Source organism: Dreissena polymorpha, chromosome 2 (genome assembly GCF_020536995.1).
Source record: "Dreissena polymorpha isolate Duluth1 chromosome 2, UMN_Dpol_1.0, whole genome shotgun sequence".
NCBI classification, from domain to species: Eukaryota; Metazoa; Mollusca; class Bivalvia; order Myida; family Dreissenidae; genus Dreissena; species Dreissena polymorpha.
In genome coordinates, this window is record NC_068356.1 from 41407625 (window position 1) to 41421655 (window position 14031).

The 14031-nt window shown below is 36.2% G+C and overlaps 1 protein-coding gene across 1 annotated transcript in view; it reads left to right on the plus strand.

The window, feature by feature from the left end:
- Window positions 1–14031, plus strand: part of LOC127866736 (uncharacterized) — a 64035-nt gene that overhangs the window by 9453 nt on the left and 40551 nt on the right. Inside the window, exons 4-11 of the mRNA XM_052407497.1 lie at window positions 114–256; window positions 987–1118; window positions 4398–4511; window positions 5400–5573; window positions 8119–8220; window positions 8937–9117; window positions 11726–11860; window positions 12518–12629. Of these exons, the coding sequence (XP_052263457.1) occupies window positions 114–256; window positions 987–1118; window positions 4398–4511; window positions 5400–5573; window positions 8119–8220; window positions 8937–9117; window positions 11726–11860; window positions 12518–12629 (1093 nt within the window). The remainder of the gene's footprint in view (window positions 1–113; window positions 257–986; window positions 1119–4397; window positions 4512–5399; window positions 5574–8118; window positions 8221–8936; window positions 9118–11725; window positions 11861–12517; window positions 12630–14031) is intronic.

The following is a 14031-nucleotide window of genomic DNA, read 5'->3' on the forward strand; positions in this document are numbered from 1 at the left end:
TTTAGGAAAACCTGAAAAGGCCCCTTTAAAGTCTACTGTCTCAGTTCATTTTCCTTAGTCTCTATTGTTATAAACCTAAAGAGGGGTTATTAAGATTAACTCGATATATTTAGATGCTAACAGGCTGAGTGGGGAGGACAGTTCTGAAGAAGACAAATGGGAGATTGTGGAATCTGAGGGTGAACTTGATAATGACCTCGACCTTAAGTCCAGCAAGTTCTCGCTCAGCGCTATCAATGTCAAGTCCATTATACATGTGAGTATGTCAGATGGTCAGATAGTTGTCCATGCATGATTTCTCTCAGCGCTATCAATGTCAAGTCCATTATACATGTGAGTATGTCAGATGGTCAGATAGTTGTCCATGCATGATTTCTCTCAGCGCTATCAATGTCAAGTCCATTATACATGTGAGTATGTCAGATGGTCAGATAGTTGTCCATGCATGATTTCTCTCAGCGCTATCAATGTCAAGTCCATTATACATGTGAGTATGTCAGATGGTCAGATAGTTGTCCATGCATGATTTTAATAAATGTATGCATTGAAAATCTCAATCGAAAATCTTAATCTCACTGGTGAACAGTATGCACATACATACTAGATACACAGAAAAACACACTGATGAACATTTATATAATATCTCACTTAAAATTAATAAAAAATCTTGTATAAAGTGTAACTGATCTCAAATATCTCCTACTTACATGTAAGCAAGGTCATGTATATTGCTGTATTGCATAATTTTTGAACAGACTAAATTCATACCAAAAAAGTTGGACCTCGCACATTTTCGATAAAATTTACTGAGGTGTACAGTTTTGCCCTATATAGTGGACATGAGTGTATTATTAGGTCATTCCACTCCTTATGTTTTCTATAAAATATTGGATTCTGCAGACTGCTGGCTTCTTTTTTTGAACTGTTAAATGTTCAAATTTAAAAGGAGGAATTTTTTTAGTAATAATATGGATTTCCTTTTTCAGAAAATTATCACCAATGAGAATGTGGTAGAGATGGTGAGGAAGGCTGTGCAGGAAGAAATGGACGGGGCCAGTATGGTGTATGAGCCCAAACTGACCAGAGCCAAACTGAAGGAGTTTGAAGCCCAAGGACAGGTGGGATATAATGTGTCATTACTCACACAAAAATTGTGCAATTTTTTTATAGTTCTTGTGAAGAGCCTAGAGGGATGAAGGCTCTTTTAATTGTGAAAGTGTCACTGATAACCATCTTTTGCGGCAGCTAAATTGTAACTGTTTTATTAATATTTGTTAATTAAGATATTATTGCCTTGATTGTTTATATTTTAGTTAAATTTGAACCAAATATTATGTTCCTTGTAATAAATAAAATGAAATATCTTTAACAGTCTAGAGGGAAACCTTTGTTGGATTTAAACAAATAAGATAAAAAGTTTCATAATAACTTATAAGCCATTTATATCCTGCCAAAGGAGGAGGGATATAGAATTGGCATTTTCCATCCATCAGTCTGTCTGTCCATAAGTCAAAAAACTTTTCAGGGCTATATCTCAGATACCATACAAGACTTCAACATTAAACTTCATAAGTGTATTGATATCAAAAAGGAGACGTGCCATGCATAAGAACTATAACCCTGCACTTTCTTTAATAAATGTTATTGCCCTTTGTTGTTTTTGTATTGTGTAACATTTCAGGTTATATCTCAGATACGCTACAAGATTTCAATATGAAACTGGTTTACAGATATCAATGAGGAGAAAAACAATTCATATTAACAATTACCCTACACTTTTAATCTCACCTGAGCACAATGTGCTCATGGTGAGCTTTTGTGATCGCCTTTTGTCCGTCGTGTGGTGTGCGTCGTGCGCCGTCAACATTTGCCTTGTGAACACTCTAGAGGCCACATTTATTGTCCGATCTTCATGAAACTTGGTCAGAACATTTGTCCCATTGATACATCGACTGAGTTCGAAACTGGGTCATGCTGGGTCAAAAACTACGTCACTAGGTCAAAAAAAGAAAAACGTGAACACTGTAAAAGTCACATTTGATGCCCAATCTTCATGTAACTTTGTCAAAATGTTTGTCTAAATGATATGTTGGTTGAGTTCGAAAATGGTTCCGGTCCGTTGAAAAACATGGCAGCCAGGGGATGTGGCAGTATTCCTCATATGGCTATAGAAAACCTTGTGAACACTCTAGAAGTCACAATTTTTGCCCAATCATCATGAAACTTGGTCAAAACATTGGTTTCATTGATATCTTGGACGAGTTCGAAAATGGTCCAGATCGGTGAAATAACATGGCCGCAAGGGGGTGGGGCAGTTTTCTCTATATGTATATAGTGAAAACATGTGAACACTCTAGAGGTCACATTTAAGGTCCAATCTTCATGAAATTTGGTCAGAAGATTTGTCTTATTGATATATTGGATGAGTTCGAAAATGGTTACGTTTCCTTGAAAAACATGGCTGCCAAGGGGCGGGGCATTTTTCCTTATATGGCAATATATGGCTATAGTAAAATCTTGTTAACACTCTAGAGGCCACATTTGTAGTCCGATCTTTATGAAACTCGGTCAGAAGATTCATCCCAAAAATATCTTGAACGAGTTCAAAAATGATGCCGGTTGGTTGAAAAACATGGCCACCAAGGGGGCGGGGCATTTTTCCTTATATGGCTATAGTAAAACCTTGTTAACTCTCTAGAGGTCATATTTATTTTCCGATAATCATGAAACTTGGTCAGAAGATTTGTCCCAGTGATATCTAGGATGAGTTCGAAAATGGTTTTGGTTGCTTTAAAAACATGGCCACCAGGGGAGAGGCATTTTTCCTTATATGGCTTTAGTAAAACCTTGTTAACACTCTAGAGGCCACATTTATTGTCCAATCTTCATGAAATTTGGTCAGAAAATTGGTCTCAATGATATCTTGGATGAGTTCGAAAATAATTATGTTTGCTTGAAAAACATGGCTTCCAAGGGGCGTGGCATTTTTCCTTATATGGCTTTAGTAAAACCTTGTTAACACTCTATAGGCCACATTTACTTCCAATCTTCATGAAACTTGGTCAGAAGATTTGTCCCAATAATATCTTGTTATCTCAGGTGAGCGACTTTGGGCCTTTCAGGCCCTCTTGTTTGAGGGATTTGCTCCGATCAATAAACAAACTTTATTTGGCATGGGATATCAATTCCATGAATTTGCTTGTTTAATTTGGATTGACTTTTGTCCTTAAAATAATATGCATTGAAAATGGGGTCATAATTTTGCCTCATATTGTTGAAAAAGCACTAACATGTTTTTACATTTTTTTTAATTTTATGAATTTTAAAGGTATTTCTTGGAATATTATTAGCTTGGCATTTAAACTTATGGATTCATAAGTGTTAGTAAGAACTTCAAGAAACCAATAAGATATGTAACCATGTGAGTATACTGAGAACCTCATACATGTTTATAAAAAGCCACTGTAAAATCTCATTACAGCAGCTGTGTGGGAAAACTGGGCTTAATGCATGCAGATTTTCATTTTGAATAGACAAAATTTGAACGAAACATTCCATTAAAGCATAAAGTGTTTTATCCCATCATCAGACGTGCATTGTCGAAATAAACCACTGTGGAATAAATTTTCCTCTATTTCGGCAGTGCTGAAATATAGCTGTCACGCGCGGCGGAAAATGGTCATATTACTCGGAATCAACTATAAAGTAATCATTTTTAGTAAAATAGAATCAGATTCAACAAAACAAACAATTTTAAACCAAGATGTAATATATTTTTAACACATAATGCAACTCGAAAAGCAAAAAAACATTATTTACAAATATTAAGTGCGCGTACTCATGACGTCATTATTAACACGTCATTCGACACAATGCATGTTCTTTCACGCTAAAGCTGCAGTTGTTTAGTGTTTTTTTTCCCATTATTTCTTAAAAATCGGGGACGTAGAGGTATGATAAACAGAAAAACAGGTCAGTTACTGATCTTTTTGTAATGTATTAGGCTCGGCAAGATTAAAATAATGAAACAATGTTTGCTTAAAATAACTTTGGGATTTTCCGTGTAGTTCGATTTTCCTATTCTATTTTTAAAGAAATAATTTATGACTAAGAAAATTGATGGGATAAATCGAATACTAGGTCGGTGCCGAATAAAGCAAAGTTTATTTTGCTCGGCACAAAAATCTGAACCACTCGCCAAGGCTCGTGGTTCAGATTTTCTAAGCCTCGCAAAATAAACTTTGCTTTATTCGGCACCGACATAGTATTCTCTATGTCCCTGATTAGCGTGTGTTAGCTGCACAAGCTTATCTGGCAAAACACTTTACGAACATGCATTTAACCCGGTTTTCTCAGAACAAGGCTTTTTCCTTGACATAATAAGACATTTATTTCAGGTCCCTACAAATTGGGGTCTCTCCCCATCAAAGAAGCCCAGGAGGTCTCCCAACTTTCTGGAGATGGAGTTACCAGAGGATGAAGAGGATGACGAGGACTTCAACCCAGAGAGGGTACCAACTATCGTCATGAAGCAGCCCTTTACTGCTCAGATGCACATTTTGGCCTCTGTGTTGTCCCTTAGAAAATCAAATTAAATTAACCCTTTGCATGCTGGGAAATTTGTCGTCTGCTAAAATGTCGTCTGCTGAATTTCTAAAATTAGCATTTTTTTCGATTTTTTTTCAAAGAATACTATCAGAATAGCAAACAGTTTGGATCCTGATGAGACGCCACTTTCTGTATCGTCTCATCTGGATCCAAACTGTTTGCAAAGGCCTTCAAAATTCGGTTCCCGCACTGAAAGGGTTAAAGACCTTTTTTACTTGATACAAGTTTGAAGGCTTCATTTCTACCCCTAAGATACAAATGAGCGGCAGACAGCATAAAACCTAAACACTCGCAGGCTGCTGTTGTTTTATGCTGATTGCGTAGAGCCATTTTTATTTTTCTTCTGAGTGGGAAAGGGTTAACTGAATTTTAGTTGTTATCTTAATAGTTAGCCCAAGACAATAAGAGGTAATAAATGCATACAAGTTAACACAAAGGTAGCACTGAAGCTGTCTCGTTGTCGTCAGCAATCAGAAAGTCCTGGATTTAATCTCTGCTCTGGGAGTGTTCTCAACATCTTCTCTTGCAACATCAGGCACTGGTTCTACCCAGGAACTTGACTTGAGAGTGTCTCAACAAGTATTTAAATTTCAATGAAATCATCTAAAATAAATGAGCTGCTCTCTTGGAAGACGAGGCTTTATGCATGTGCAAGGCTTATCTGGAAAGTCACTACGCACATGCATCAAGCCACGTTTTCTTAGAGGCAGCCTCCAATAAATTCAAACTCACACTAACTAACACATATTTGACTTTTTATGTCTGTTCAGGCAGTTATTATGTATGTTCAGGCTGGGGCAGAGAGTGATGAGGACAGTGAGAGCCTGGTGTCCTCCTCGTACCTCAGTGAGCTCGGCTCCCCCGCTCCCTCCACCCCCCTCACCACGCCCTCCACCCCCACCATCAACTCATCCATAGCCTCCCAGGACCTCACACCCTCTGTGCATGACTCGGACAGTCAGCAGGTACAGTTGTCACTTTATTTTAACCTTGTTCTGGGAAAACTAGGCTAAAAGCATGTGTGTAGTGTCATCTAAAAGTCAGGGTTGACTTTTTAGCTCAACTGAGCACAAGTGCTCATGGTGAGCTTTTGTGATCGCCTTTTGTACGTCGTGCGTCGTCCATCGTGCGTCGTCCGTCGTCAATATTTTGCCTTGTAAACACTCTAGAGGCCACATTTATTGTCTGATCTTCATGAAATTTGGTCAGAACATTTGTCCCATTTATACCTCGACTGAGTTCGAAACTGGGTCATGCTGGGTCAAAAAGAAGGTCACTAGGTAAAAAAAGAAAGAAAAACCTTGTGAGCACTGTAGAAGTCACATTTGATGCCCAATCTTCATGTAACTTTGTCAAAATGTTTGTCTAAATGATATGTTGGTTGAGTTAAAAAATGGATCCGGTCCGTTGAAAAACATGGCCGCCAGGGGGCTTGGCAGTATTCATTATATGGCTATAGAGAAACCTTGTGAACACTCTAGTAGTCACAATTTTTGCCCAATCATCATGAAACTTGGTCAAAACATTGGTTTCATTGATATCACGGACAAGTTCGAAAATGGTCCAGATCGGTGAAAAAACATGGCCACCAGGGGGTGAGGCAGTTTTCCTAATATGTCTATAGTAAAACCTTGTTAACACTCTTGAGGCCACATTTATTGTCCAATCTTCATGAAATTTGGTCAGAAGATTTATCTCAATGATATCTTGGATGAGTTCGAAAATGGTTACGTTTGCTTGAAAAACATGGCTGCCAAGGGGCGGGGCATTTTTCCTTATATGGCTATTTATGGCTATAGTAAAACCTTCTGAACACTCTAGAGGCCACATTTATTGTCCGATCTTCATGAAACTTGGTCAGAAGATTCGTCCCAAAAATATCGTTGACCAGTTCAAAAATTGATGCTGGTTGGTTGAAAATCATGGCTGCCAGGGGGCGGGGAATTTTTTCCTTATATGGCTATAGTAAAACCTTGTTAACACTCTAGAGGCCAAATTTATTTTCCTGTCTTCATGAAACTTGGTCAGAAGATTTGTCCTAATGATATCTTGGATGAGTTCGAAAATGGTTTCGGTTGCTTAAAAAACATGGCCACCAGGGGGTGATGCATTTTTCCTAATATGGCTATATATCATGCTTTAGTAAAACCTTGCTAACACTCTAGAGGCCACATTTATTGTCGGATCATCATGAAACTTGGTCAGATGATTTGTCCCAATGATATCTTGGATGAGTTTGAAAATGGTTCTGGTTGATGGAAAAACATGGCTGCCAAGGGGGCGTGGCATTTTTCCTTATATGGCTTTAGTAAAACCCTGTTAGCACTCTAGAAGCCATATTTATTGTATGATCATCATGAAACTTTGTCTGAAGATTTGTCCCAATGATATTTTGGACAAGTTGGTTCCAGTTGCTTGAAAAACATGGCCACCAGTGGGCGGGGCATTTTTCCTTATATTGACTTATGAATCTTCATGAAACTTTGTCAGTAATTATTTGTTTAAATGATATCTTGGATGTGAATGAAAATCTTTCTGGTCTGTTGAAAAACGTGGCTGCCAGGGTGTTTACTAGTCATGAAAGTTGGTAAGAACATTTTGTTCTAATGACATCTTGGGCTGCACAGAACAGGTCAGTTCCTTTGAATCTCAGGTAAGCGACTTTGGACCTTTCAGGCCCTCTTGTTATGCATTAAGCTCAATTTTCTCAGAACATGGCTCATTTTATCCTCATCAGGTAAGGGTTTCATTATACCCCCACAAACAAAGTTTAGGGGGGTATATAGGAGTGAACTTGACGGTCGGTCTGTCTGTCTGTCGGTCTGTATTAAGTGTCCGCTCTCTAATTCAAGTAGTTTTCATCCGATCTTCACCAAACTTGGTCAGAAGTTGTATCTACATGATGTCTAGGCCAAGTTCGAACATTGGCCTTGCCGGGTCAAAAACTAGGTCACGGGGTCACTTGATGCGTTTTAAACATTCAGCATGTTGTCTGCTCTCTTATTCAAGTAGTTCTCTCTAAAAAAATTAATTCAAAGCGGCGCAGAAGGGGACATAGTGTTTCCGACAAACACATATAAAGTTCTATCCTTTTGAAACTTCAACAGATGTTTTATATCATCAAGGGCCAGAACCCCATTGAGAGTGAAGAAAATTTGTCCAACTTATTGTTGAAAAGGAGCCATTTGAAGTTTAAATTTTACGTTTCTTCTTGTTTATGCGATAAATTTCCCATTTTGGGTCTGTTTATTTAAAACTTACTCAGATTTTTCATACTATCAAGGGCTTGAGCCCTATTGATTCCAGCCAGTAGAGCGATTCAGGCCCTCATGGGCCTCTTGTTAAAGCTAAGTAACCTTTTTGATTAAAGTAATGATCTCACTCATTGCTCTGAAATATATTTTGACAATATAGACATAAGTAAAGAATGTTTTACCAACTTTTCTTGACACAAATATACAGTCTGTATGCCTGGTGTTTGTAAATGTCAGTTGTATTCTTCGTTTCCAGAGTCTTTTAAGTCCTATGGGCCCACCATTGTTGAGTAACGTTCCAAAATCACACCATAAGCACAGTGTGCTGGGCCAAAAATACCGGGACTCTTTGCAGAGGGTATGTAGTAAGAACTTAAATATGAACCTCGTGGAAACATTGGGTTAAATGCATGTGAGTAAATTGTGGTTCCAAATGAGCAAGTGTGGTCTGCACAGGCTAATCAGAGACGACTCTAAAAAGACATGCATTAAGCCCTGTTTTCTCAGAACGAGGTCCATTTAATGTTTGTCAAAATAGCTTTAAAAAGTTTGTGACAGACGGATGGATGGACTGAAAGACAACACCAATTCTATATCCCTCCGCCTTTTGTGGGGGATGACAAGAGCTTTGTCATCAAGGCAATCAATATCCCTGAATCACTTTGTACTGTGTACCATTATAATTTTAAAGCAGGTATTTACACCCATCCATAAACAAGTCTTATTTGGTAGTGGATATCAATTTAACAAATTTGCTTGTTGTCCCCTACCGATGAAACTGGAGGGAACCTATGGTTTGCACTCTGTCTGTCAGTCTGTCTGTCTGTCAGTCCGTCACACTTTTCTGGATCCTGCGATAACTTTAAAAGTTCTTCATATTTTTTCATGAAACTTGAAACATGGACAGATGGCAATATGGAGATTATGCATGTCAATTCATTTTGTTCCGACATTAAGAATTATGGTTGCTATGGCAACAAATAATTTTTTTTACTGACAATGGTGGAGTTTTACCGGTAGGGGACCATATTGCTTGGCAATCTCTTGTTTTATTTGTTTTAATCTGTTTGTCAGGAGTCTGAGGAGATCATTGCATCAAGGACGCGTTCCAAGTATCCCCTGAAGGACCAGTCCATCTTTGACCTTGAGGCGAACTTTGTGGCACCTGATATTTCAGAAGACCTGTATGACACGTCATGTGACGACCATGAGTGGAGGGAGTTCCTTACAGACTTCATCAAGCTACAGCCTGACAGTAGGTTGCAGGCCTAACCCTTTCAGCGCTGGAACCAGATTTTAAAGGCCTTTGCAAACAGTTTGGATCCAGATGAGACGCCATAGAACGTGGGGTCTCATCTGGATCCAAACTGTTTACTATTCTGATAGTATTCTTTGAAAAAAATCGAAGAAAATGCTAATTTTTGAAATTTAGCTGACAACATTTTAGCAGACGACAAATTTCCCAGCATGCAAAGGGCTAGACTCGATTATTGTTAAGAAGAAACTTCCTTGAAATAAAAATTACATTTACAAGCTAATCTCGGACGACGCTTTATGCAAATGCATTAAGTTGCGTGTAACTATTGAAGCCTTTAACTGATAAGAATATGATGCTATTCATCTTAAAATAAAATTGTACATGCAATAACACTTATGGTTTTAATACATATGCACATACAAAGAGTAAAGTATGTTGAAAATAAATGTCCTTTTCAACTTTCGAACTGATTTCAGAGGTAACAAAGTGTATGTTATACACTGTAAGTCCAATACAACGCGCTCCTTTATAACGATGAATGCAATATAACACGGGTGGGTCTTAGCTCCCGTTTTTTCCGCACCTTCCATTTTCGGTCTAGAGCGTTTTCTTGAAATTCAAATATGGCGGCGTCTGATGTGCTGATTGAATAATAACTCAAATATAATAGATGAGAGACTAACCATTATTGGTGAAATTGACAGTTTAAGTGTGATTATCTATAGTTTGATGCAATACAGGCGTGAAAATAGCATGTGTTTCACGATCTTTTGCTGTTACTATATATATACTATCGATCTTTTGCAGAATTGACAGCTTTGACAAGTTTTACGATACACTTTTCACTTAAAGACACACACCTTGAAATGAAATACAGTTTAATCAATACATATAGATGCAATTTGAAAGTGTGCAAAATTGTCATTAAATCTATAGCCTAGTTAGCAAGTAATTTATCATTTTTTTAGAATTTAAAACCGAAAGTAGGATTTCTATACGTTAACGTCCATTTTGACAAACGCGATTATTTTAAGTTTTAAAGCGCAAAATAGACGGATTTCTACCTTGTAACCACCAGATATATTTTAATTGGCATAGATAAAATAAATTAAATCTGTAGCCTAGTTAGCAAGTAGTTGTTTTTTTTATTTTAAAACCGAAAGTAGGATTTCTATATCTATACGTCCATTTCGACAAACGCGATTATTTTTAAGTTTTACAGCGCAAAAAGACGAATTTCTATCTTGTAACCATCAGATATATTCTAATTGGCATAAATAAAATTAAATCTATAGCCTAGTTAGCAAGTAATTTATTATTTGTCAAACGGTACTGCTTTTAAAACTGAAAGTAGAATTTTGACACATAAACGTCCATTTCGACAAACGCGATTATTTGTAAGTTTTCAAGCGTAACAAAGACGGATTTCTACCTTGTAACGACCACATATATTCTAATTGGCATGGATAAAATATGTTTCTCAATTATACTCAAATTTAATACCAAATAAGGTGTGTGACTTTAATTGTTATTTGTTGAAAATATGAATTTAAATGCTGTCTGCTAAAATGCAATTGAAAACGTAACAGGCAAAGAGAAATTAAATAAGTGATCAAGATGATTAGTTTGATCCAAACGCAGGGTAAATATTGACAGAAATTCACTTTCATTTTTGCTTAATTTTTAGGAAGTCCCCGGGAAGCACGTTTTTTGCATGACTGAGCATGACTGATGCAATAAAACATAGCATAGTATCCTATTGCATTCAATCTTAATTTAAACTCACTGGTCTGTACATTTACACGTCTGCAAAATAGCATATGTTTGTGTTTATGAAATTCTTATTAAATACATTTATCGTCATAAATGGTCAGAATAGGATACGGGATGTATATGCACAGTAAAAAAGCGGTTTGTATACATTATTTGATGCGGTAGGGTTTATATGCCTGTATTGGTTAATGACAACACAGCCTTGCAATCATTGAATGAACTCAGAACTTATAATGCGAATCTGTTTATAATGCTGTCTTGTTGCTTTGACCCCATCAACAGTGTTATATTGAAGTTACAGTGTACACATTAATTACATCACCAATCCCTGACTTATATTTCTTTGTTTACGATTTCCCTTTTGTTGGTCAAGTATATGACAACTTAAGCAAAACTTGAAGACAAGTTTTTAGGGGAAACAAACACAAAAGAGTGAGTATAGACAGATATATGAGCCTTGTTCTGTGCAGTGTGCACTACAGGGACTACACTGTCTGCTTATGTGGATTTTTTTGTTTAAAAGAAATCTCTTCTAAACAAAAAGCTGTTTTGGCCGAAAGTGATTTTTCTGATTAGCGTGTGTTGAAAGCTTAGGGTTATCTTGGACAACACTTTAGGCACATGAAGTAAGCCCAGTTTTCACAGAATGTGTTTTCATATATACAACGTTTAATAGTACGAAGATAAAGAGATTTTTATCAGAATGGGTTTCATATCTAAAATGTTTTAATGTGATGAAGACACCCGCTTTTTCCTTCTGTAGCCATGCTTACTTCATATGTACAACGTTTGATAGCACTATGATAAAGACCCCCACTATATCCTTCTATAGCGACCCTGACTTGCACACTGCTGGCCTCGTGTGGAGAGGATGAGGAGGAGGAGGACCCAGAGTATAACTTCCTGGAGGAAAAAGAGGACTACGATCTCGAGGATTTCAGGGACGATAAAGCAGTCAAAGTCTCCAGTAAGTGAGGTGTTCATTTTTTATAAAATGTCACCTATTACAATTTACTTATCATTATCATATATGGATTTTCATATAACTTGACATGATAAGTTATAATCATAATGAAACGGAATGTCACGCGCAAGAACCAGGTCCCTAGATTTTAGGTCAACAACACAGTTCAAGGTCAATATTCATTTTAAAGGAATTTGTACTTGACTTTTTGTCAGGAGCATAATGTTGTCCAACATAGATAGAATTTCAAATAACTTGGCAAAGACAATCATAATGACAAGACTGAGTGTTGCACACATGAAGGTCAAAAGTACTTAGGTCAAGGTATGAAATCTGTTTCAAAGATCAAAATATAGTCATGAACAAATTACAGATTTTGGAATTATTTTTCATTTGTTTCAAGCACACCTAGTGGAGCGCACTATAACCATGTCCTAAGGTCAAAGGTCAAGGTCAAATATTAAGATCACAGAAAAAAATTAAGATATATTAATTATGACATAGTCTATCTTAACCTCATTTTTTTCCTGATGGGTCTGACTTTGTGACAATGTCTTTGTTTTCTCGTGTAATTCAATAAAAGTGTACATTTTATTTATGGTATTGTTACATGTATGTTTCAAAAATTAAAAAAACCACAAAGTGAAACATATATTTTAGAGAAGGAAGTGACTCTGCTCCTTGATGAGTTGTATTCAAGTCTGGGTGACAATGATCCCCTGAACAACGAGGAATACAAGAGGAACATCAAGGTCCAGTCAGACAAGATTCTGTGAGTTGTTTATACATGTATGGTTTTTTAATAGATTTTTAATTGCCATGGTTCATGTTTCACCGGAAATGAAAAAAGAAAGAAAAATGAACATGTTTACATGTCAATACTAGCATACAAACAATGATTGAACCTTTTCTTAGGTTAGCTAGTTAAGTAGACATTGGAATGTGCATTAACTACTGATTAACCTGCCTAAATACTGCTTTTGAAAACGGTGACAAACCCAAACAAACAAATATCATATTTGAAGAAAGTTTAATTACATAAATTCCTATAATGTTGCAATCTGAGGAATAATTTACTATTCTGCTAGTCAAAAATTAAGAATAATGTAACTCTAGGGAGAAATGTTCAAAGAAAAAGCAGCAATGGTATTCATTAAAATGTTAACTTGTCAGGCCACACTTAAAATATTGTTGGTTTGCCCTTTACCAACCCTAGATTTTACAGGTGGGTAGGTAGGTAGGAAAATTATTTTATTTTATTTGAGAAATTTTATTTTTAATACCCTTATAGTCTATGAATATTTAAAACACTGTTATTACAGCACTGTTGCAGTGTACGAAGCCCTATGTACATGTACCTTAACCATATCTTGTTTGCTGTTTTCTTGCATATAATTGTGAATTTTTTTCGCTTTTATTTCTTACAGCCTGTGCCGTTTGAATTGGGAAAATTAGCGCGATTAACCATGAAATTGGTAAAAAAAGCGTGATAAACCATGAAATTGGGAAACATTAAGCATTATAAATATGATTATACGTAACAGAATTAAAATTGCTTTTAAGTTCATGTTTGACAGCATTTTTATATTATAAAGTGCTGCTTTAATGTCTTCTTACAATGAAGACAATGTTTAGTTAATATCCCTCCTCATGCATATTAAACTTGCAATAATCTATAGATTCTTAAATACACCATTTATTTTAATCATAACCTCTTTAAGAGTATTAATTAAATTCAGTATTTTTAAATTAAATATCATATGGGGAAAACAATAACAAATATTAATGAACAGGCTTAAGTGTTCTTGTTTTGTTAATCACAAAACTTAATGATGTATTAAATAGAGTTAAAATAATATATTTAATTTGTTTACCTTTTAATATCATGCACTTGACAACCTACTTCAGTAAACTGTACAGCTTGACAAACATAATAAAGCATAATATGGGTATGAATCTGAGTATACATAGATCCACTAGCATATAATTTAAAACATGTTTGTCTCTCGTTTCCGTGATGCACATTCACTGTGCAGATTTATGTTGTGTTTTTTTTATATCTCAACCGTAGTATTTTGCGTTAATTGACACACTCATTAAATTATATCCTATTAAACATATGATATCGGTTGTTAACTTGAATGTTATTTATCAATCCGCCGTTCATCACAATT